Source organism: Ovis canadensis, chromosome 7, assembly GCF_042477335.2.
Source record: "Ovis canadensis isolate MfBH-ARS-UI-01 breed Bighorn chromosome 7, ARS-UI_OviCan_v2, whole genome shotgun sequence".
Lineage (NCBI taxonomy): Eukaryota > Metazoa > Chordata > Mammalia > Artiodactyla > Bovidae > Ovis > Ovis canadensis.
In genome coordinates, this window is record NC_091251.1 from 17,467,244 (window position 1) to 17,493,014 (window position 25,771).

At 46.3% G+C, this 25,771-nt stretch overlaps 1 protein-coding gene across 4 annotated transcripts in view; it reads left to right on the top strand.

Annotated features, from left to right (window-relative positions):
- The window catches only part of ARL14EPL (ARF like GTPase 14 effector protein like), a 31,460-nt gene that overhangs the window by 3,661 nt on the left and 2,028 nt on the right, over nt 1-25,771 (top strand). Inside the window, exons 1-3 of one of the 4 annotated variants that reach the window (XM_069597549.1) lie at nt 2,962-3,683; nt 19,190-19,291; nt 21,423-21,562. In XM_069597549.1, coding sequence (XP_069453650.1) covers nt 19,199-19,291; nt 21,423-21,562 — 233 coding nt within the window. In that variant the 5' untranslated portion in view covers nt 2,962-3,683; nt 19,190-19,198. Of the gene's footprint in view, nt 1-2,961; nt 3,684-14,874; nt 15,682-16,999; nt 19,292-21,422; nt 21,563-25,771 lie in introns of those variants that run through there. The other 3 variants (XM_069597551.1, XM_069597547.1, XM_069597548.1) reach the window with 3 other exon arrangements.

Genomic DNA, 25,771 nt, shown 5'->3' on the forward strand with positions numbered 1-25,771 from the left:
TCACGGGGTCACAAAGAATCAGACATGAGTGAGCCAGTAAGCGCAGCACACAAACATAGGGAACATATATCTTTTCTAATTAGCGTTTTTACTAATTAGAACAGGGAGGGGCCAGGGCTAGTACCAGTCCACCAATGGACACGCTTGGGGGGTGGGGGTCGCTGGCTGTGGTGCCCTGGGGTAGTGGGGGCTAGTGCCAGGCCTCTGGTGGGCGGGGCTGTGTCCTGACCTTGCTGTGACCCCCCCGGGAGTTCAGGGGGTCCTGCAGCAGCCGGCCTGCTAATGGGTGGGGCTGCGTCCCTTCCCAGCTGGCTGCTCAGCCCCAGGCCGTCAGAGCCAGTGCAAACTGGCTGGTGGGTGCGGCCTGGACCGGCACTAATACGCTGGAGGCAGCGCCCTGAAACGGTGTTTGCCACCTCCAGCGTCCTCGTGGCGGGACGGGCTCCCACAAGTGGCTGCTGACAGTGCTTATGTCCCCGGGGTGAGTCCCAGCTGCCTCCTGCCCCTCCGGGAGGCTCTCCCGAGATCAGCAAGTGGGTCTGGCCCAGGCTGCTTTCCCATTACCGTCTGTGCCCTGGGTCCCCGAGAGTGCGAGATTCTGTTTGCGCCCTTTGAGTGGAGTCTGTGACCCACGGCCTTCCGGCCTTCCTGAAAGTACGCCCCGCTGGCCTTCAAGACACGTTTCCCGGGGGCTCCTCTTCCCGTGGCGTGGCCCCTGGCTGACGAGCCCGGCGTGGGGCTTGGCTCCTCAGCCTCGGGGAGAGCCCCTGCAGTGGTGACTGCCTTCTCATGGGTCAGTTGCTGGGGCGGGGCCCGGGACAGCTGGTGCTGGTAGTTCTGCGGGGACACGTTGGGCTGGGCCTCGGGGACGGAGCGTGGGTGGGGGGCCCTGAGAACTGGAACCCAGCAGCCCCCGCGGCGAGGAGAACGCGTTGCTGCAGAAACAGGAAACAGCCGGAAGGCGCACGCGCGCTCGCCCCGCCGGCCTCCTGTCGCCCGCCGGCGCCCCCTGTCGGCAGAGTCAAACTGGTCTGCAGAAGCGGGTGCTAACGTCTCACCGCGGGGGCGAGACGGTGGATTTGGAGCTGAGAGACGGCCGCTTAGTCACCCGCTCAGGTCAGTCTGACTGTTGTGATGTTAGCACCCGGGGAAACAGGCTGAAGGCCCCAGTGCCGGGAGAGGCGGGCGTGTGTGCTCAGCCGCCTCAGCCGTGGCTTAGACTCTTCAGGCTCAACTCTGAGACTGAACTCTTCAGTCCCGTCTTCAGACTCCCTGCCACCCCATGGACTGCCGGCCGCCAGGCCCCCTCTGTCCACGGGACTCTGCAAGAACCCCGGGGTGGGTAGCCATTCCCTTCCCGACCCAGGGATCGAACTCGCGGCTCTTCCGTGTCTCCTGCGTTGGGAACGCGGGTTCTTTACCACCTGTGCCACCGACAGCAGACGTCAGTGCGTGGTGTTTTTTTAGGGCCCACCGGCGTCCCGGGCCGCACCCGGACTGGACCTAACATCTGCCGGTTCCGAGGCAAGCCTCGGCCTTGCTTGCCTCACCGCTCCAGGCGCGGCCGACGCGGTGGCTGCCCTGTCAGGGAAGCACCCCTCCCCAGAAGTCAGAATTTAAGACCAGCTCATTTACTGCCAAACCCTGTTTACTTCGGTGTTTGTGTTTTGACTGTCCGCTTGAAAGTGAAAGTCGCTCAGTCGTGTCCGACTCTGCGACCCCAGTCCATGGAATTCTCCAGGCCAGAATCCTGGAGTGGGTAGCCTTTCTTTTCTCCAGGGCATCTTCCCCATACCAGGGATTGAACCCAGGTCTCGCGCACTGCAGGCGGATTCTTTACCAGCTGAGGTATCAGGGAAGCCCCTGACTGTCAGCTTGGAACATGGTTAATATGCTGAGAAGCCACAGGTGAAACCTCTTAATCCATGCCGTCTTCCGTTAGGGAAGGCACAAACCTGTGCCTCTTACGTCTCCTGCATTGGCATGGGAGTTCTTGACCACTAGTGCAACCTGGGAAACCCTAATCCACAACCTTACCATAAACCAGACAGCGTGGCTCAGACGGTCAAGAACCCACCTGCAATGCGGGAGACCTGGGTTGGGAAGATCCCTTGGAGGAGGGCATGGCAACCCACTCCAGTATTCTTGCCTGGAGAAACCCCATGAAGAGAGGGGCCTGCCGGGCAAAAGTTCATGGGGTCACAAAGAATCGGACATGACTGAGCCAGTGAGCACAGCACACAAACATAGGGAGCATGTTTAGTTCAGTTGCTCAGTCGCGTCCGACTCTTTGCGACCTCAAGAATTGCAGCACGCCAGGCCTCTCTGTCCATCACCAACTCCCAGAGTTCACTCAGACTCATATCCATCTCATCCTCTGTCGTCCCCTTTTCCTCCTGCCCCCAATCCTTCCCAGCATCAAGGTATTTTCCAATGAGTCAGCTCTTAGCATGAGGTGGCCAAAGTACTGGAGTTTCAGCTTTAGCATCATTCCTTCCAAAGAAATCCCAGGGCTGGTCTCCTTGCAGTCCAAGGGACTCTCAAGAGTCTTCTGTAACACCGCAGTTCAAAAGCATCAATTCTTCGGCGCTCAGCTTTCTTCACAGTCGAACTCTCACATCCATACATGCTTGTATCTTTTCTAATTAGCGTTTTTACTAATTAGAACAGGGAGGGGCCAGGGCTAGTACCAGTCCACCAATGGACACGCTTGGGGGGTGGGGGGTCGCTGGCTGTGGTGCCCTGGGGTAGTGGGGGCTAGTGCCAGGCCTCTGGTGGGCGGGGCTGTGTCCTGACCTTGCTGTGACCCCCCCGGGAGTTCAGGGGGTCCTGCAGCAGCCGGCCTGCTAATGGGTGGGGCTGCGTCCCTTCCCAGCTGGCTGCTCAGCCCCAGGCCGTCAGAGCCAGTGCAAACTGGCTGGTGGGTGGGGCCTGGACCGGCACTAATACGCTGGAGGCAGCACCCTGAAACGGTGTTTGCCACCTCCAGCGTCCTCGTGGCGGGACGGGCTCCCACAAGTGGCTGCTGACAGTGCTTATGTCCCCGGGGTGAGTCCCAGCTGCCTCCTGCCCCTCCGGGAGGCTCTCCCGAGATCAGCAAGTGGGTCTGGCCCAGGCTGCTTTCCCATTACCGTCTGTGCCCTGGGTCCCCGAGAGTGCGAGATTCTGTTTGCGCCCTTTGAGTGGAGTCTGTGACCCACGGCCTTCCGGCCTTCCTGAAAGTACGCCCCGCTGGCCTTCAAGACACGTTTCCCGGGGGCTCCTCTTCCCGTGGCGTGGCCCCTGGCTGACGAGCCCGGCGTGGGGCTTGGCTCCTCAGCCTCGGGGAGAGCCCCTGCAGTGGTGACTGCCTTCTCATGGGTCAGTTGCTGGGGCGGGGCCCGGGACAGCTGGTGCTGGTAGTTCTGCGGGGACACGTTGGGCTGGGCCTCGGGGACGGAGCGTGGGTGGGGGGCCCTGAGAACTGGAACCCAGCAGCCCCCGCGGCGAGGAGAACGCGTTGCTGCAGAAACAGGAAACAGCCGGAAGGCGCACGCGCGCTCGCCCCGCCGGCCTCCTGTCGCCCGCCGGCGCCCCCTGTCGGCAGAGTCAAACTGGTCTGCAGAAGCGGGTGCTAACGTCTCACCGCGGGGGCGAGACGGTGGATTTGGAGCTGAGAGACGGCCGCTTAGTCACCCGCTCAGGTCAGTCTGACTGTTGTGATGTTAGCACCCGGGGAAACAGGCTGAAGGCCCCAGTGCCGGGAGAGGCGGGCGTGTGTGCTCAGCCGCCTCAGCCGTGGCTTAGACTCTTCAGGCTCAACTCTGAGACTGAACTCTTCAGTCCCGTCTTCAGACTCCCTGCCACCCCATGGACTGCCGGCCGCCAGGCCCCCTCTGTCCACGGGACTCTGCAAGAACCCCGGGGTGGGTAGCCATTCCCTTCCCGACCCAGGGATCGAACTCGCGGCTCTTCCGTGTCTCCTGCGTTGGGAACGCGGGTTCTTTACCACCTGTGCCACCGACAGCAGACGTCAGTGCGTGGTGTTTTTTTAGGGCCCACCGGCGTCCCGGGCCGCACCCGGACTGGACCTAACATCTGCCGGTTCCGAGGCAAGCCTCGGCCTTGCTTGCCTCACCGCTCCAGGCGCGGCCGACGCGGTGGCTGCCCTGTCAGGGAAGCACCCCTCCCCAGAAGTCAGAATTTAAGACCAGCTCATTTACTGCCAAACCCTGTTTACTTCGGTGTTTGTGTTTTGACTGTCCGCTTGAAAGTGAAAGTCGCTCAGTCGTGTCCGACTCTGCGACCCCAGTCCATGGAATTCTCCAGGCCAGAATCCTGGAGTGGGTAGCCTTTCTTTTCCCCAGGGCATCTTCCCCATACCAGGGATTGAACCCAGGTCTCGCGCACTGCAGGCGGATTCTTTACCAGCTGAGGTATCAGGGAAGCCCCTGACTGTCAGCTTGGAACATGGTTAATATGCTGAGAAGCCACAGGTGAAACCTCTTAATCTATGCCGTCTTCCAAGGGGTCTTCCGTTAGGGAAGGCACAAACCTGTGCCTCTTACGTCTCCTGCATTGGCATGGGAGTTCTTGACCACTAGTGCAACCTGGGAAACCCTAATCCACAACCTTACCATAAACCAGACAGCGTGGCTCAGACGGTCAAGAACCCACCTGCAATGCGGGAGACCTGGGTTGGGAAGATCCCTTGGAGGAGGGCATGGCAACCCACTCCAGTATTCTTGCCTGGAGAACTCCCATGGAGAGAGGACCCTGGGGGGCTGCAGTCATGGGGTCACAGAGAGGACAAGATTGAGCTGCTAAGCCAGCTAACCAGCCAGGCAACTCTTAGAAATAACAAGCAGTGCTTCAGGTAATATGTTGTTCAAAACAAAGGGGAACTTTCTAAAAATAATTTCTTAAAGCTAAATTTAGACTTGCATTGAAAAGAAACTCTAGGCGAATGCATTTAAATAGGTTGTAAACATTATTTAGTCAGATCTTTATGGAATTCCAAAAGTTCTAAAAAAAAAAAAACTAGTTTCTTGCTGTCAGGTCCCTTTTTGCACGGTTTATAATTGCATTTTGCAATATAGATGGTACAGAGAGTACAGCTTGAGTATTTTATTGATACAAGTAAACTTTATTGATACAAATGAATGTGCTTATCCAAGAATATGGTTACATTTCTAACGAAAGCTTGCTTTAGCTACAACGCTGATTTCCCGTAGGTTGCTTAAACCATGGAAAGGATTGTGAAAAGGATTTTAAATCATAAAAAGGATTTAAGTGAATCCAAAGTTAATTCAACATAAATTTTAATTGCAGATGTCAAATGTGTGGAATGTATGAGTATTGAATTTATTGATGCATTTTGAATGTCCTTACTGATTTTTTCTTTTAAAAGCAATTAGTGGCTTTTTTGGGCTTGTTTTTATGCATGTTTCCATTTCAAAGCGGAAACTCCCCTCCTCTGAGGAGAATGGTAAAGTGAAAGTACTGCATTGCCCTTAGGGGGTTTCTCTAGGGCTTCTTAGAACTATTTGATGGATTGCATAGCTGTTGATTAAGTATAGCCTATGCTTGATTATGGCAGCTCCGGGTTCCGGGGTGGGGAAACTTGGACAAAGAGTAGGCTCAGGATGGCTCTTGTCCCTAACCCCCACTCCAGTTAGAATAGCTAGAGTTTTATTGGCTCAATATATTGGGGTTTACTCTGAGAAAAATCTAAAAAACAGTGTGAAAACTGATGGGACTCTACAACCTGCAAAACCCTTTGCAGGTGTGACATCACGTTGACACTCTATAAATCATCTTATGTCGCAGCCTCTGGAAGGTCCATACGCCCCCTCTTTATAGTCTTCTTCCTTTCCTTTCCTCCTTGCCTTTGGCTGTAGAAGAGGGCAAACAGATTACTTTCGAGGAACACAAATTCTAGAGCCAGCGTGCACGTTGACTGATCTGTGGTCACCAGGAAACGTCCCCTCCACATGCGCTTTCTTGAAGCAGTAGGGTTATCATTTTTTATTAATCTATTTTAATTCTGGATTGAGGTTTTGCGCCATCTGCTGGACATATTTTGCCACACTGCAAGAGAACATTTATTCTCAGAAGTGTTTTTTGAAATATTACTTCAAAAAAATTGTAAAAGGCATGTTTATTACAGGAAATGGATAAGTGTAGGAAATAATATAGCTTAAGACAAAGATTCAGAGATAACTACTACTAATATCTAGCAGTTTTTTTTTTTTTTTAATACGCATGAGAATATGTCCCTGGAGTAGGAAATGGCAACCCACTCCAGCTCTAGTATTCTTACAGGGAAAACTCCATGGACAGAGGAGTTTTGGTGGGCTACAGTCCACGGGGTTGCAAAGAGTTGGACACGACTAAGCACACACAGCCTACGAATATGTCATCATTAGGTTTGATTTGTGTTTTCTGGGGTTTTGTTTTGTTTTTATTGAAGTAGAGTTCGTTTACAGTGCTGCGTTAGTTCCAGGTATACAGCATATACATATACACACACGTATGTGTTGTTTTGCAGATTCCTTTCCATTATAGGTTACCACAAGCTTCTGAAATAGTTCTCTGTGTTATACAGTAGGTGGTAGTTATTTATCTATTTTCTGTACAATAGTATATATGTGTTAATCCTAAACTCCCAATTATCCTTCCCACTTCCCCTTTGGTAACCATAAGTTGTATTTCTATGTCTGTGAGTCTGTTTCTGTTCTAAATAAGAAAAAAATTTAAGTTTGAGTTCCGCACTCTGCTCATTTGGGTGGCAGCTGTTGTAAAAGGAGAGGGCACTTTGCAGAGATGAGGTTCATGGGGTGGGAGTGCTCTTGGGTTCTATTGTGTGTGAACCTTAAGGTTTGCTTTGCGAGTTATGCGAGACAGGGATCTTATTACCTTTGAACTTACCTGGGCAGCGTGGGAGGGGGTACGGGTAGGGGTGTGGGTTAGACCCTGGGGAAAGTGTCTTTTATTGCTTGGATTCCCAGGAAACAGCTCCCTGAGTTGCTAGTCCAGTGCGGCACTGCTCCTTTATGGCAGTGACCATGTGCTGAGCCCCAGTGTGCTCACGGCCATGACATACGCTGCAGAACTGAAGAAGTCTTACTCTCTCCTTGCTTCCAACAGTTCTTGTAGTATGTCGATATTATTTATTTACATAAAGCTCCATTATCAGCACAGCTATATTGGGACTATATATCGTTTATAAATACAAAAAATGATGCTCTCTTGTCCTTCCTAATTCTTTTCATCTTAAAGTTTGAAATTAAGATTGCCAACTGTATGTTTTTTGTTTGAATGTTTTCCTATATTTTTGTGTATTCTTTTGTTTTTAGCCTTTTTGATATATAATTTAGAATATTATGCTAGCAGATACAAGAGTTTTATTTTTATTAAATGTGTCAGTATGTTAAAAAGGAAAATAAATGAAGAAATCTGTTGCTTTGAGATAAGTCCAGTGCCAGAGACCAGTATATAGACAACTGACTCTGACACAGGGCTTCCTTGGCAGCTCAGTGATCGAGAATCTGCCTGCCAGTGTAGCAGACCCAGGTTTGATCCCTGGATCTGGAAGATCCCCTAAGGAAATGGCCACCCACTCCAGTATTCTTGCCTGGAGAATCCCATGGACAGAGAAACCTGGCAAGTTATAGTCCATGGGGTCACAAAGAGTCGTACTCACTTTAGCAACTAAGCAACAACTACAACACAAGCTTGGAAACACAGAAGCAGGGTGCTGGCTCTTAATTGCGCAGCAGGACTGAGGAGAGGATAGTGACATTCAGTGCCAGGTTAACGGAAGGGTGCAGTGACCGTGAGGCTGGAAGAGCAGACTTAGGTCATGTATCAAAGGGTGAGGATCACAAAACTCCACCGCCGTGGCGGAAGGAAGGTGACACGGTGTAAGGCGATTTTAGGAGGATGACCCTGGTAGTCATGTGTGGAGATAGCAGGATTGAAGGCAGATAAACTAGGCTAGGGCCCCAAGCTGGCCTGTTAACTTTGTGGAGTATGAAACAGAGATGAAAATGCCTTATTCAATGTACTTAGGAATCAGAGTAAAGTAGAAAATCACATCCCATGACTAATTACTGCTAAATAAAGTAAAATTTGGACCCAATTGTGAAAGAAATCTGAGAGCAGATAAATGTTCTGTGGATCTGACTTCCCCAGTGGCTCAGGGGTAGAGAATCTGCCTGCAGTGCAGGAGACCTGGGTTCGATCCCTGGGTCAGCAAGATCCCCTAGAGAAGGAAATGGCAACCCACTCCAGTATTCTTGCCTGGAGAACTCCATGGCCAGAGGAGCCTGGTGGGCTACAGTCCATGGGGGCACAAAGAGTCAGACATGATGGAAGCGACTGAGCATGCAGCACTGATGGATCCTTAACAATATGCGGAGCCTTCCAATACGAAGTAGCAGACCCTAGGGGAAGCTGGAAACCCTTCCCTTAGAATTGAAAGCCTTCAATAGTCTTCCAGTACATCCTTGGCACCTGAGCGACCAGGAAAATGGGGCAGAGTGTGGAGACACGCGGAAGCAATGCTTGCTGTTGGAGTGGTAGGATGGGGGAGGCAGGGTGGCAGTCAGCCGTGCAGTTCCTAGTCTTGATCAGTAAAAGGACCAGGGACATTCCAAGTCAGGGGAATTGCAAGCCAGGAGCACGTGCAAAGCCAGAAAGAATGGCCTCCATGCTATGACCAGAGGTAATCAGAAATTATTAGAATGGGACCTCTGCAAAGGCATTGGGGGAAAAAAACCAAATTAACCGGTGAAGAATACACAGCAGAACACATACACCATAAAGAAAAGAAAACATGAACAAATTTCTCCATGGAATAAAAAAAAGTTTTGGAAGCATTCCTCTTTGAAATGAGAGGTCAAATCAGAGATAGCACTCTTTTAAAGAGATGAATCATGTCTTATTTGTGTTTTCATCTTTCACAGGGTGCCTCACCAGTATTTAATCAATGCTTGCTATGTGAGTGATTCAAAGAGCAGTCATAATAGATCCCAGTGAGCACCTCCAGTGATAAGCCACTGGTCCTAGTTCAGGTTATCAGCTTCATTCACTTCTGAACCTTCATGTTGATTCCCACTAGGAAGTCTTTGCTTTCAAAAGTATGACTCAAGAGTTTCACAACGGAACAGTACCTTAATCAAACGATAACCTTCAATAATGGTACCAGACAGTAAGGATTCATCTCATTGGGATCCTTCCAGTAGAGGCTTAGATAAACCCACTGAAAGCCTGTTGAGTAGCTGCTGAGAAAGATTCTAATGCATTTAGGAAGTTAAACTAGAGAGTTTCCTACTGCAGCCCCTTCCTCGATGCTCCTGACTCTCAAAATCAGTGACTGTTTAATTACTTTATAAGCCACATCCTGTATCACATTGGGTTTATTAAAATTATTTGGCTGCAAGTAACAAATTTTGTTATATACCCTTCTTTCTCACATGAAGGTAGTATACTTTCTTACATGAAGGGTAAATACTCATTTGTGCTATTTTTTTTTTTCAGTTAATAGAATATTCTGGAAATTACATCATAAAGATCTTCCTCATTCTTTTTCACAGCTGCATAGTAGTCTGTGTTTACAGTACATGTGGCTACATCATACTTTGTTCAACCACTCCTGTATGTATGGACATTCCAGTATTTCCCAGTTTAAGAAATACTACAATAAATAAGTTTGTGAGTGGTGTTATTTTTAAAGTAACAGTTGAACTCTTGAACAGTGTGGGAGTTGAAGTGCTGACCTTCTACAGTGGCAAAATTCTGATCATAGCTTGTAGCCAGACTTGCATATCCAGAATTCCTCTGTGTCCAAGGTTTCTCAGAATCCATGGATTCAACCTCCAGCAGATTTAGCTATCCGTGAATCGTGTGTGCCTGTGTTCTAAGTCGCTTCAGTCGTGTCTGACGCTTCGTGACCCTATAAGCTGAAGCCCAGCAGACTCCTTTGTCCATGGGATTCTCCAGGCAAGAATACTGGAGTGGGTTGCCGTGCCCTCTAGGGGATCTTTCCAACCTAGGGATCGAACTCTCATTTCTTACATCTGCTGGATTGGCAGGCAGGTTCTTTACCACTAGCATCACCTGGGAAGTCCGTGGATCATGAATATAACTTATGAATATAAAGGATTTTACACTCCAGGAATTAACAGGTAACTGAGAAATGTTTTACTGTGTGAATTCTTAATTTTAAAAAAGCAGCCAATTGTGAATTACCTCCACTTAAGCTCTAAAATACCAGAGAACATCTGAAGAGAGAAAATTATTTTCTTAGTCAAAGTCATGTCAAAGTGCAATACATTCAGGACTAGGAACTTTAGCAAGGTATAATTCACTTTACAAAATACTATCTTCCATCTTTTAAAATCACATTGTTATCTGTTTAAAAAATCATGTAAAGTTCCTCTGAAACTTTGCTAGCTACATGATTAGTTTGCAATGCTTTAGATTTTTTTTAACCAGGTCTCCCTTTTATTTTTTTTAATTGAGATGTGGTTAATTTACAATGCTGTGTTAATTCAAGTGCACAGTGATTCAGTTATGCACATATACTTTTTCAGATTTTTTTCATTATAAGCTATTGTAAGATATATAGTTCCCTCTGCTATTAAAAATATCATTAGATTTTGCTTGAGGAACTTGAAAATTATACAGGAAAATAATTTTGTGTAATTTATATCTTTTTAAAATTGAAGAAGTAAGAGGAAGCGATAACTTTTGAACTTGTGGCACACATTTCTTAGCACTTAAATTTTTTTAAAAGATTCTCAGTTGGGACTTTTCTTGGTTGACCGTAATCCATATCCTTTAGAGGATTTTCCTTCAGTTTTAGAGGATAATCCCTTGTATGTGGCCCTTGATGGATGTTCTTTCTGTAGCATCTTGTGTGGTCAGATCAGTGAAGAGTACGTTCTCCTGTTATGCATGTAAGAACAAAGCCAAACCTTGACCAAAGATGTATTTTTGTAAGGTGTGATTGCCTGTGAAAAAATCTGGTAGGATTTTTACCTGATTTGAGGATTGTTAATCCTTAACTGGCAAGATGGAACTGGCAGTTCTTTCATGACAAGATGACGTATTTTTAATGGGCAAAATTTACTATGTAATCTCAAAAATACAGCCTTTGCCTTATGGTTATAAAATTCAGGTCAGAAATACCTAATTCTGATACCACCTTAAGGTTTTACATCACTGCCAAAGGGATTGCAAGCTCTTATAACTAAGATTTTGTTTCCCTTTTCCTTGTTTTTGTGGCAAAAGTTATTAGGAGTGAAAGGATGGTTTTTACCATGTAATTCAGAAATGAACGAGGCACGTGTTAATCTCTCTGGAAAGTGGTTATAATGACTCACATCACAACATCTGAGTCCTGGTGACGGAGGCGAATGATTAGAGGACTGTAATTTAGAGATAATGTATGACTTAGGCACAGCTTATAAACATGGTTTAGTTTCTCATTGAGAAGTAGGCACTCACAACACAGTTTTTTACTAAATGGTTATTAGCTTAAATGTATATATATACATTTAGATGCAATACTTACTGTGTAATCTCAAGAATATAGCAGTTACTTAATGGATATAAAGTCCAGGTCAAACGTACTTAATTCTGACACCACCTTCAGGTCCTGTATCCCTGCAAGATGCAAGATGGGTTGGAAGCTCCTGCAACTGACAGTTTTGTTTCCCTTCTTTGTTCTTTGCAAGATTACTCTGTGTGTGTTGTGTGATAGTCACTCAGCCACAGTCCGACTCCACAGTCCAGGGACTGTAGCCCACCAGGCTCCTCTGTCCATGGAGTTCTCCAGGCACGAATACGGGTGTGGGTAGTCATTTCCTTCTACAGGGGATCTTCCCCACCCAGGAATGGAACCTGGGTCTCCTGCATTGCAGGCAGATTCTTTGACCATCTGAGCCATCAGGGAAGCCTTTACTACGTATATGTGTCTATAGTATATATATTGGTCTGTTTACACTGAAGTATAAAAATAGCTAGGAAACAGTTTACTGTTAACATTAGTTGAATATCTGAAGTCGAGATATAACATTCAGCAGTAGAGTTAAATTGTGGATTCTTGATTCATTGCTTATTGCAGATTGAAGATAGGTCAGCAAATGAAATGGTCATTGCCTGATTTTACATGATTTTAGATAGACTCATGGCAGAAGAGATAGGTAACAATTAACCCACCCTCCAGCCCCTCCGTTTTTCCACCTCTCCTCTCAGCCACTCTGACAAAGCGTTAAATTGTAGGAACACCTTAGGGGCCTTCTGACTTTTCCCCCAGAGGGTTCTGCAGTCTCTCAGCAAAACAAAGGAAACCAGGAAGTACAGTTTCTCTTTGTCCGCTATTCTTCTCTTCTTTATCATCCAAACGTAAAGGTATGTGTGCTTTCTCTTTCCCACTGCTTTGGCTTGGCAAGGCAGCTCTCATTGCGAAGTAGGCACTCACAGCATTGTGAAAATCATCACTGGAAAGACCCTCCTTTTCAAGTGATGCTCCTGAGTCCCTCTGAGGCTGGCGAAGGAGAGGTGAAAGCAAGCCACAGGATGTCGATTCTGAATAGATACCACCACAGTCCATGTGGTGTAGGAAGAGCAGAAGAAAATCAGGGTGCTTCTGTTGCAGAGCATCGTAAAACAAAACCGAAAACTAAGGAATGAGCATACAAGGGCCTTAGGAAAAAGGACCTCCACACTTGAAATTTGGGATGAGGGGTTCTGAAGTATGTTTACCAGGACACATTTGAAGGCATACTTAGCAGCATCAGGCTGAAATGGCCCAGGCTGTTGGTCTCATAGACCAGTTTTCTTCTTTCTTTGCTTTCCATTGATGGGGCAGAGTCATCAGGCAGACATCTTTTTTTTTTTTTTAATCCTTAAAATTGCAAGGAGGAGTATAAATGTGTAACTCAAGAAATCTAGATAATGAGTGAGGTGTGAACCCTTTAGGGGCTTTGGTTTCATTCAGAATGACGACAGAATGCAGCCTTCCTGGCACTAACAAAAAATAGAATGAAAGCAACAGTATGGTCGCACAGCTTATCATATTCTCTTCTGAGTGCATTTCACATTACTTTATGATAGCTGTTTTCACATTATTTTATACTGGGCCATTTTGCATGTGTATGTGTGGCAAATCCAGCAATAAAAATGTTCCTAGGAATCATTATACACTGCAAATAAAGTTGTTTCTAAAGCATTAACGTTGTTTTAAAAACACTCTGAAAGACTTGGATCAAGGTAACTTTTAATTCTTATGGACAAAGGGCGAGGGAGATTTTGTTGGAGATATTGAGCAATTTTGTGGCTCTGAATACAACTGAGTCAGCCAGGAGGGAGCAGCAAGGAAGTGGCCTAAATTGATCACCAGCACCAAAGTTGCTGCTTTTCCCGAATAGGTCCCTGGTGGAATTTGGCTCTCCTGTCAATTATCTCAGTGATCTGTCATTTTCACCAAGAATGGGAATTGAGGCTAGAGACAGAATGTGATTAAGATAGCTTGACTCTCTTCTTCAAGGGCATTGAATGAAAACATGTGTGTGTTTTCCTTCTAAATGTTTCCTGAGGAGTGTCTGACTGAGAGCGTCTCTGAATAAACCCCTTTATCTGCTACTGAGTAAAAGTGGAGACCAACTTTTGAGCTAGAGCTTGAACTGAAGACTTTTCTTTCCTCCCTTGGAAATGTGAAAATACCCTTAGGGATAAAAGTAGAAACAGCTTTACCTTGTGCAAGATACCATCAGCTGACTTCAACCATACCGTGTTGGAGGCAACCCGAAGAGAGTTAAGTGCTTATGGTGTGAGTCATTGCACTGCATTTCCCTCGATGACGGGTGCCTGAGAGTGAGCAGAAATGCGGGGCTCAGGGCCCAGCGCAGTTTCTGGGGTGACCTAATTCTGGAGGCCTCCACAGAGTGAGAAACTTGCCAGGGTGTATGGATCTGGAGTTTAAAGGTAAACACAATTCCATCATGCTGGCTCCTGTGTACGTCGAGTAGTACTAGTGTGTGTGCTCAGTCGTGGCTGACTCTTGGCGACCCTACTGCAGCCCGCCAGGCTCCTTTGTCCATGGGATTCTCAAGGCAAGAACACTGGAGGAGGTTGCCGCTTCCTCCTCCAGGGATCTTCCCAACCCAGGGATCAAAGCCCTCTTGCTCTGCATTGGCAGGCAGATTTCTTTACCACTGGTGCCACCTGTACATATGAGTCAGCTGTTAATACCTCATCTGATTCCTAACCTGAGAAGCTGGAGGAAAGCCTGTCTGTCCAGGGCTCTTCCCAGGCAGCATTTTCTGAAAGGATGTTTAAGAGTAATCTTACCTGTCTGTAACTTTCTTCTTTTCAGCTGACTTCTGAATCTAATCCTGAGGTCAGTTACGGCTCATGTGTCTGAGATAGGAGCCTTTCCCAGCACATCTTGGAGGTGTGTGCTGGGACAGAGAGGTGGAAGGAGGCGGACTTGAGTTGATGTAAATGCATCTTCCCCGGTTCCTAGTCCAGCTTTCATTGAAAAAGCTCCGTGTGGCTCAGGTTGATTATATCCCACCACTAAACGATACCCTGTGGTCATCATAAAAACAAAGCTTGAAGCAGTGTAACTTCCTGAAAAGGGCTTAGTTTAGGGAGTCAGACAAATCTGGATTTTAAATCCACGTGGCTTACATGATCTTTCTGGGCCTTAGTTTCCTCATCTGTAAAACAGGGATAGCAGTATCTAGTTCAGAGTGCAGTAGTGGAATTAAATAATATATGTAGAATGGTGGTTAACAAAGTGCTTGGCACATAGTAGGAGCCTAATAATTAGCATTATTAGCATGATATTAATGAAATATTTATTGAGTACTAGCTGTGTACTGGAGAAGGTAATGGCACCCCACTCCAATGTTCTTGCCTGGAAAATCTCATGGATGGAGGAGCCTGGTGGGCTGCAGTCCATGGGGTTGCTAAGAGTCGGACACGACTGAGCAACTTCACTTTCACTTTTCACTTTCATGCATTGGAGAAGGAAATGACAACCCACTCCAATGTTCTTGCCTGGAGAATCCCAGGGATGGGGGAGCCTGGTGGGCTGCCGTCTCTGGGGTCGCACAGAGTCAGACACAATTGAAGTGACTTAGCAGCAGCAGCTATGTACTGGGCTTACCAGGTGGCTAAGTGGTAAAGAATCTGCCTTTCATTAAAGATTCAGAAGATGCAAGTTCAATCCGTGAGTCGGGAATATACCCTGAAAAAGAAAACAGCAACCCTCTCTAGTATTCTTAATCTTATTTGTGTCGTGGATGCTTTTGGCCAGCTCTTGTATCTATGGACCATTTCTCAGAATTTTTTTTTTTCCAGAATAATGTTTTTAATCATACCAAAAAAAATTTATAAGGTTACAAAGAAAACCAATTATATTGAAATACACTTCCTAAAATGTTAAAAAACAATTTATGTTGGTGATATATGTTTTATTGGGGCTTCCCAGGTGGTGTTAGTGGTAAAGAACCCTCCTGGCAATGCAGGAGACATAGGAGACATGGGTTTGATCTCTGGTTTGGGAAGATCCCCAGGAGGAGGGCATGGCAACCCACTCCAGTATTCTTGCCTGGAGAATCCTATGGACAGAGGAACCTGGTGGGCTACAGTCCGTAGGGTTGCAAAGAACTGGACAAGACTCAGGTGACTTACCATGCATATGTTTTGTTATTAATGTGTCAAATGAGATCTGCCATCATTTTGAAGAGATGATGAGTCTCACTAACATTTTGACATATTCTCAACTATAATGAATTATAAAAAACTTCTGTCAAAAATGTGACTAACACTATTGTGGTTTATTGGTTGCCTTATAATAAAAGGAAATATCAGAATTTCAGTTAAAGGTGAGTAAAAATAAAGAGATACTCTTTATTCATCCCAAGTTCAAGGGCCCCTTGCTTTCCTTCTCTGGTTAGGAACCCCTGCATGGGAAATGCCAAGCAGAGGAATAAATGGAGTTCTGAACCATTTTATTACTTTTCCTAGGACAGGTATTTTGGATTCCAACTAAAATCCAATTATAGTTTTAGGACCTGGTGGAATTCTACTAAAAATTCCTTTTGCTTTATTCAGAGTAAGAAGGAGTAAGTTTTACCCTAATCTAATCTATTTGTGGAGACCTACATTTCTGTTGGAGGAGACTCTTGAGAGTTCCTTGGACTGCAAGGAGATCCAACCAGTCCATTCTAAAGGAGATCAGTCCTGGGTGTTCATTGGAAGGACTGATGCTGAAGCTGAAACTCCCAATATTTTGGCCAACTCATGCGAAAAGTTGACTCATTGAAAAGACCCTGATGCTGGGAGGGATTGTGGGCAGGAGGAGAAGGGGACGACAGAGGATGAAATGGCTGGATGGCATCACCAACTCGATGGACATGAGTTTGAGTGAACTCCAGGAGTTGGTGATGGACAGGGAGGCCTGGAGTGCTGCAGTTCATGGGGTCGCAAAGAGTTGGACACGACTGAGTGACTGAATTGAACTAAACATTTCATGAAGGACTTAAAGGTATGTTGGGTTGAGGATTTGCATAAAATACTCATTTCTCCCAATGCAGTTAAATGGATGCTCTTTCAGAAGATGTTCTTGCTTGCAAAGATGATCATAAAGTCATGACTATTCCCATATGGAAGAAAATTTGTTACATGAAGAAGCTCGAAGGTTTAGGACCCCTCTGGGGGCAGTTTTCTTGAGGAAGCTTCTAACTGAGCCCAAGAAAGAAAGTATTCTTTGAGGATGAGAGTGATGGGGAGGCTTCTTGGAATAAAGAGATAAACCAGAGTTTAAGGGGAAGGCTGGAATTAGGTAAGCCATGGGAGGGGTATTAACAGGACTGGGTAGCTCAGTAGCTTTGGCCCAAGGGAAGGAATGTGGGGAGGTGAGCCTAGATAGGTCACCAGAGTCCATTTCGATGAACCTTCACTGATAGGGCAGGCATGTGGGATGTTATTGGCAGAGAGGAGTCACTGAAGTCTTCATAGGAATCGGATTAAGAATATCAACATGACCACAACATTCTGGGTAAATTTAGGGTAGGAAGGAATTGTGGGCAGCCCTTATAGGATGAGATGGCAAAACTGAGTGAAGAAAATTACACCTATCCTAACCGCCTGTAATTTCCTAAGGACGATTCATCTGGAGAACTTATTAATTATTGCTGATCATCACGATTTTCATCCGCAAGTGGTCACCCCAGTAGGGCTGGCATCTGATAAGGAATTGATCAGTTAAAAAATAGCTCCGCATGGTTTTATATCCAGATAGCTTGAGAAATGCTCCCCGGGAATGTCTAGCTGATGAGATGTGAAATCGCATGGGACAGTGTCAAGGCAACAGCTGCACGTGACCAAGCGAAGCAGGCAAAGTGGAGTGTATGCCATGCTGTCACAGCGAAGGAGAGCCGGAACTCAGCCTGGACTCGACTCCACTGAAGTAGATGTGGGAGCGAGATATTAGAGGGTTTTAGGGGCGTGTTGAGCACATTGAGTAATTCCAAAGCTTGCAAATCTCTGTGATTAGGCTACCTGTGTTAACTAACTGGCGCTCACTACTCCACCAATGAGTGAGTTAGACTTCTGCCTTCTCTCAGAGACTGGCAAATGGGTGCCTGGTCCTTCTGGAGCTGATAACATTTCAAAGGGATAGTTCATAGTCCTTGAGAAAGACCTTCTGGGCTTGTAAAACTGGCCTTAGGAGGCTGGGAAAAGATTTACATCTCAATGGAGTAGAGAAAGAATTCACAATGACACATTTTCTGAAGAAAGGATGTAAGGGAGGTCAGGGCATAGAGTCAGAAGAAGGCGGAAGTTTAGTCAGACTGGGGTGAACACTATGCTCCTCTCGTCGTTACTGCTATTACGATTGCTGTCTTTCGGGTAGTGTCTACCTGACTCACTGGAAAAAACCCTGATGCTGGGAAAAAATTGAAGGCAGAAGAAGAGGGCTCAGAGGATGAGATGGTTGGATGGCATCACTGATTCAATGGGCATGAACTTGGGCAAGCTCCGGGAGATGGCAAGGGACAGAGAAACCTGGCGTGCTGCAGTCCATGGGGTCGCAAAGAGTTGGACACGACCTGGTGACTAAACAGCAATAACTACCTGATACAGAATGGAAAAGAAGAGTCAATGTTAGGAATGTTAGGAAAGAAAAGTCAACGTGACTTCTCACCCACCGTGGGAACTGGAGAGGGGATACAAAAGAGTGGACAGTCCACGTCTAGTGGCCCTAGGCATGGGAGAAGCAGAGGTGTTGGTGGCACTGGGATTTCTGGTTGGCAGGCAGAGCGGTGGTGCGGATGGACTGGTCACAACTGAGCATAACCCTCAGGTCCTTTGTTAGAAACAGCGCCCTGCTCCCAGCGTGGGTGGTTGACGAGAGAGGCGGGAGCCGCATGGTCCTTTCTGGCAGAACACTGCAGAGAAGCTCAGAGGGTGGATTTGTCATTGGCACCGTGTGTTAGGGTTACCTGAGATGCACGCGTGTGCGCGCACACACACACACACACACGTGTGCCTGCAGAGACATCTTGTACATATATTGAAGTGTTTCAAAAAGTAAATTACAGGCATGTAAACAGCTGAGTTGTATGGAAAACTGATTGCTCCCATTTACCACAAGTTGTGTTAGAAATACGTCAGAAAACTTGAGTGAGGAAGTTGGGGCTTTTGGAGGCAACCCGGGCAATGATTTCAGAAGATGTGATAATGAAACCATGGGAGCAGAGATGTTCGCAAAGTTACTGAGGATGTGTGTATGATATTAACACATCTTACTGTTTTTCAAGGAAGTAAGTGTAAGTGAGGGAAGAACCCAGGTCTAAGAATTTCTAGTCCTCTTGAGCAGGAGTGGATGGCCCCAGGGTTGCCTGCTCCTGCGAGGTCTGCGATGCTAAGAACTGTCAAAGGTACTTTGCTTATTGAACACCAGGCCAGAAAGATGTCAGTAAAGCATTCTGGAGAAGTCAGATGCAGGATTTAAGAGTGAGTGGTAAATAAAAATTAAGAACCAGGAAAGCAATGGTTTTTCCAGTAAGTCTGGATTTGAGAAGAGAGTAAGATGGTAGGGAGAGAGCAGGAAAGTAACAGGGTTAAGTTACTTGGAATATGTGATGTTAATGTGTTTTTATTTTTTCCAATTACTTCTCTGTAGTGATCAGAAATGAGTGAACAATCAGGAAAAACCAATTCCACCCAAGAGAGACCTGCAGGTCAAAGTTCTGAGAAAAACAGTCAGATTGGACAGAAGCAACTGGTATGGCACATGGATACTATGATACCGTGGGATCCGGGGAGTTCTCAACGTGTGGAGTCTCTGAGTTGCCTTGGATTTGGGTGGGAAGGTGGCCCCATCAGGATTCCACGGGCAAGATCTCTGCTCCCTCATTTACATCCTGCTCACTGCCAGGCTGCTCTCATCTCACCTGTCCCCTCTGTGCCTCTCAGTTCCCAGTGTCCTGTGCAGTAAAGTCCTACCCTTGGAATAGAATAATTGTAGAGAATATGGTCAAGTATTTTCATTTAACAAATCCTTGTGTTTTTTCCCCATGATATGCTATCCTGGCTCTAAAACTTGGCCCATGTTAACACACCTAACCCTTAACACAAGATACTATTAATCCATTCTGCAAAAGGAGAAACTGAGTCTTAGAAGTAGGAATGTTCTTAAAGCACCCCAGTAAGAGTGGCAGAGCCAGGGTTTGAGCAGAGACATCTAATTCTTTGTTGTGCTACGGAGACTAGTAGACCATGCTGAGCTGTGTTTATTGCACACCTGTACCTAAATATGGAGAAGGCAGGGGCACCCCACCCCAGTGTTCTTGCCTGGAGAATCCCAGGGACAGGGGAGCCTGGTGGGCTGCCATCTATGGGGTCGCACAGAGTCGGACATGACTGAAGCTACTTAGCAGCAGCAGCAGCAGCATCATACCTAAGTATAGAATTGTTTCCGAAGGTTGATTGTAAAAGAAAGCCATACAAACCAACCAAAATGAAATTTAAAGAAACATGCCCATATTATTTTAGAGTGACTAGACTATTTCTTTAAAAAGCCTGAGGTTCTGTTACTAATTTGTTACATTGAAAGCTTCCCCTTGGTTTAGAAATGTCCTTTCATATATGTGTTAGCCTGAGTGTTTGGGGGCAACTCAGATTACTTTCTTCTAACAGCTTTTGAAAGAGCATTGCCTTCCCTCCTGATAATGTGTGCTGCATGATCAGAACTAGTTCTCAGGATTGATTAAAGCATATTTATTACTTTCCTTTCCAGTTCGTCGTTGTTTAGTCAGTAAGTCGTGTCTCACTTTGATCCATGGACTGTAGCCCGCCAGGCTCCTCTGTCCATGGGATTCTGCAGGCAAGAATGCTGGAATAGGTATCTGTCCCCTTCTCCGGGGGATCTTCCCAACCCAAGGATCAAACCCATATTTTCTTCATTGCAGGCAGATTCTGTTCCTGCTGAGCCACCAGGGAAGCCTCAATTTCAAATTACGTGTTTGTGTTAGTCACTCAGTCATGTCTGACTCTTTGTGACTCCATGAACTGTAGCCTCCCAGGCTTCTCTGTTCATGGGATTTCCCAGGCAGGAATACTAGAGTGGGTTCCCATTTCCTTCTCCAATTCAAATTATAAATATCCCCAAACAGGTATTTTGAGAATTTCCACTAACACGCTAGAAAGGCATTCAAGCAAGAGTTTTCTTCTTGCAACCTGGCTTTGACTGAGAGAGGATCCCTCAGGCGGCTGTATTCTACTTCAGTGTCCTGGGCAGTGAGTTCGGAGACATGCCTAGAGCAGCAGTCCCCAACCCTTTTGGGACTCAGGACTGATTTCATGGAAGACAATTTATCCATGGACTGAGGCGGGGGGAGGGACTGGTTACAGGATGGTTCGAGTGCATTACACTTATTGTGTACTTTATTTCTGTTATTAATGACATCAGCTTCACTTCAGATCATCGGGTATTAGACGCCAGAGGCTGAGTGCCGCTCTGCTGAGCTTGGGGATGGAGGGCTCTGGGTGCTGTGCTCTCACTGTGTTCTGGACACTTTGCCTGGAGAAAGGGCTTTTACTTCATCCCCACCAGTTTTGTGATGCCAAGGGGTGTTTTCCAGGTTTAAATGAAATTCTTCTGTTCCCCCTTCTTTTTTATTTTTCAATTATATGTAGCTTTACACTATGTATTTGTTTATTCAGAAAGAATGACCAATATGAAAAATTTTACATCATCTTTTGAAACTAATCAGATTAAACTGTTCTTTCTCTAGGTAAAAGAGCTGAACTGTCATGTTGATATGGTAAAAGTTACAGAAACTTCATCTTGATGCAATGTAAAACAGATAAAACTATCAGATTCTTACTACTAATACATTTTATTTGTTTCATAGCAACAGATAGAGCGGCAGTTAAAATGCTTGGCATTTCAAAATCCTGGACCACAGGTGGCTGACTTTAATCCTGAAACAAGGCAGCAAAAAAAGAAAGCACGAATGTCGAAGATGAATGAGTATTTTTCTGTAAACTCCAAGTAAGATCAAGATTTATTATATTTGATCTGTGGGATTATAAAATGCGTGAGTTCTCCTTGACAAAGTAATTACAGGTTGTCTCTGTTTTATGATTTAAAAATGTATTTTCCGTGTTCACTTCAGTAGCATGTCTACTAAAAATGTATTTTCTAAAGTACAATATCACCCCATATGTCTGGAAGTTAGCAATTTCAAGAAATAGCCCGTAATCCCCAATTAGGCATCAGTTTTTTAAAAACATGCTTCAGAATTCCTTGCACCGGAGTAATAGATGTAGTATGAAAGATGATTAAAATTAAGACAGTTATATAATTATGAAGGGCTTCCCAGGTGGTGCTGTTGGTAGAGAACCTGCCTGCCCGTGCAGGAGTCTTAAGAGACCTGAGTCATGGAAAGATGGCATTTCCAGATGGAAGGCCCTCACTGCATGAGGCCTGAAATAGCCTTTCCATAGTGCCACGACAGTCCTGGCTTGACTGTGGGGACAAGAGAACTCCCCTGCCCAGCCTGGAGCCGACGGGAGAGCCAAGAAAGGGCAAGAAGGCGGCTTACCTCCTCACTTTCCTGTCATATAAAACGGTAGCCCACCAAAGTTCAACCCCTGAGTCGGGAAGATCCCCTGGAGGAGGGCATGGCAACCCACTCCAGTATTCTCGCCTGGAGAATCCCACGGACAGAGGAGCCTGGTGGGCTACAGTCTACAGGGTTGCAGAGAGCTGGGCATGACTGAAGTGATGAAGCACATACATGGCATGCAAGCTCTAGGTGGTGGTTCAGGGGCTCCAAAGAACTCTGGTCCTGTGTGTCTTGGTGCAGGAAGAATTCAGTGAGAGGCAAAAGAATAGGATGCTTGGAAGGGTTGTGGGCAGGCGAGAGGGTGCCAGGCCCCGAGAACTTTGGTGGGCTACCGTTTTATATGACAGGAAAGTGAGGAGGTAAGCCGCCTTCTTGCCCTTTCTTGGCTCTCCCGTCGGCTCCAGGCTGGGCAGGGGAGTTCTCTTGTCCCCACAGTCAAGCCAGGACTGTCGTGGCACTATGGAAAGGCTATTTCAGGCCTCATGCAGTGAGGGCCTTCCATCTGGAAATGCCATCTTTCCATGACTCATTGTTTTCTGTGTGTCCAGAGAGCACGTCCTAGGGATCATTAGCCTCCCGGGCTCCCTGGGCAGGGTGTGGGTCTTGGCCGCCACCGTTCATTGTTTGGGGGCATGCCTCATGCTCTTGTTACGCGGTGCTGTTGCTAAGCAAGCCTGCTCAGTTTTGCGGGGAAGCCAGCCAGCTTTCTTCAGTGATCATTAACTTACAGGGGTCTTCCATACTTCTTTCTTCATTACAGTCCTCTAGTGAGGCTGACAGTTTAATCACTTACTTTGTCCCTTTATTCCATCCCTTTCAAATAGGAGAAATAATATACACATAGGAATGAATTCAAGTATCAGAAGGGCACAGAAGTATCATAGATTCAATTATTGCTAGCACATCAGAGGCATAAATTAAGAAGACCATAAAGAAAAAGATTGATAATATTTGACTGCATTAAAATTGAGAGTTAATGCCCTTTGCAAGATACCCTAAAAATAATGAGAGAGATATCACACAGTAGAAGTTATTTCTGAAGGAAAAGATAACCATCCTAAGAGAACAATGAACCAAACAGTGTATAGGTATTTATTTCATAGAAGAAAAGGCTTTCTCAGCCAGTAAAGGAGCTGCCTGCAATGCAGGAGACCCCAGTTCGATTCCTGGGTTAGAAAGATCCCCTGGAGAAGGGATAGGTTACCCACCGCTGTATTCCTGGGCTTCCCTGGTGGCTCAGTTGATGAAGAATCTGCCTGCTATGCGGGAGACCTGGGTTTGATCCCTGGGTTGGGAACATCCCCTGGAGGAGGGCATGGCAACCCACTCCAATATTCTTGCCTGGAGAATTCCCATGGCACAGGAGATTGGTGGGCTATAGCCCACAGGGTCACAAAGAGTCTGACACGACTGAGCAACTAGACACACACACACACACACGAAAAGGCTAGTGAACACTCAGGATGCTGAAGCCTCTTTATTGGAAGCGTTGCACTGCCCAGGTGGGTAAGGAGTTTAGTCTTCTGATATCACTGCTGATGAAGCCATGGGACATGAAAAAGTGTAAAATAGGACAGCCACTATTTTAAAATAACTTGCATTGCTGCGTGTGTACCTTACGACCTAACACCTCCACTCCTGGGTGTATATCCTGGAAAAACCCATACATGCACAACAGGATACATGTTCAACAAACTCATCTCTGCAATAGCAAAGAAAATAAAGCAGTAATAGTCCAAATGCCTATCCATTATGGAAAAGATAAGTAGCTGGTATAGTTGTACAGTGGAATACATATAGACGTAGAAATATTTGAACATAGCTACATGTGCTACCATGGATGAATCTTAAATCATGATATAGAATTCAAAAAGAAAGTTATAGAAGGGAAAATGCAGAGTGCTTGGAGATACATACACATATGGCATCAGTCAGTCAGCTCAGTTGCTCAGCCGTGTCCGACTCTGCACCTCCATGGACTGCAGCAGGCCAGGCCTCCCTGTCCATCACCAACTCCCGGAGCTTGCTCAAACTCATGTCCATTCAGTTGGTGATGCCATCTGACCATCTCATCACCCTCTGCTGTCCCCTTCTCCTCCTGCCTTCAACCTTTGCCAGCATCAGGGTCTTTTCCAATGAGTCAGTTCTTCACATGGCCAAAGTATTGGAGTTTCAGCTTCAGCGTCAGTCCTTCCAGTGAATATTCAGGACTGATTTCCTTTAGGATGGACTGGTTGGATCTCCTTGCAGTCCAAGAACCTCTCAAGAGTCTTCTCCTACACCATAGTTCAAAAGCATCAATTCTTCTGCACTCAGCCTTCTTTATAGTCCAACTCTCACATCCATACATGACTGCCGGAAAAACCATAGTTTTGATTGGATGGACCTTTGTTGGCTAAGTAATGTCTTTGCTATTTAATATACTGTCTAGGCTGATCATAACTTTTCTTCCAAGGAGCAAGTGTCTTTTAATTTCATGGCTGCAGTCACCATCTGCAGTGATTTTGAAGCCCAGAAAAATAAAATCAGCCACTGTTTCCCCATCTATTTGCCATGAAGTGATGGGACCGGATGCCATGATCTTAGTTTTCTGAATGTTGCATCTGAATGATGCATGTGGCATCACAAAAAGTAAAATAAGGAGATGAGATTCCTTTTGGCCAAGTGGAGGGATGCAGCCGGTGGGGCATGAAGATGTCGAAGACGCGATGCTCCTTCATTAAGCTGGGCGGTGGGCACGTGTGTTTTATTGATCTGCGCATGTGTGTCTTGTACAATTTTGTACCTATGATAGCTTTGACTCTCACAGTGGATAGCGTCGGTGGGCAGGCAACTAGGATCCGTCTGACGTCTGCGTTGTGGTGGGGAGTATTTGGGTGAAGGCACAGGGAGGACAGAGGCTGAGCCGGGCTCTCTGCCGGCTGCGTGACTCCCCATCCCTGTCATTCCCATAATAGAGTCTCCATCTCCTTGGCTGCTGACACCTACGTTTCCTGTTGGGGGTAGGCACTTTCATTCCTCAGATGAAATGCTTCCAGTGTAAGTCCTCACTGGAAGGCTGTCCTGCTAAATTGAGATGATCAGGCAAATCTGAGTAGTGACCCTTGACCTTCTCCGCTAACAGGAAGGGAGGTAATGCTTGGGGACCAGGGGTGCAGAAGGTCAGAGTTTCACAGCCTTGTCTGACTTCAGCTGGGAATAATGGATACAGGCCCTACATAGGTACTTCGGTCATTCTCAGAGTTTGAAGCGGCTGCATATTGAAGGATTTATTTCAGAACAGGTTGGTCTTGAGAGGGTGGCAGAGTCCTGGTGGAAGACTTTTGCTTCCTGGACTTGTTGTAGAGGCTGAAGGCATCAAGCGGATGCAAATCGCGAGGTAGATCTCTAGTGTTCTCCACTCATATAGAATTTCCTGCCTCCACACTGGGTGAAAAACGGAAGGAGACAGGGACAGAAGCCATGGCCTCAGGAGACGGTTAGCAGAGGAGTCTTCAGTTTGCCTGTTTTTGTTCTTAGTAATGTCAGAATAGTAACTAACAGTTCTGATGCTTATCTTGAGTCATTTGAAATGTGAGTGTGTTCACTACAGTGCTTTTTCTTTTTTTCTGCTGCTGCTAAGTCACTTCAGT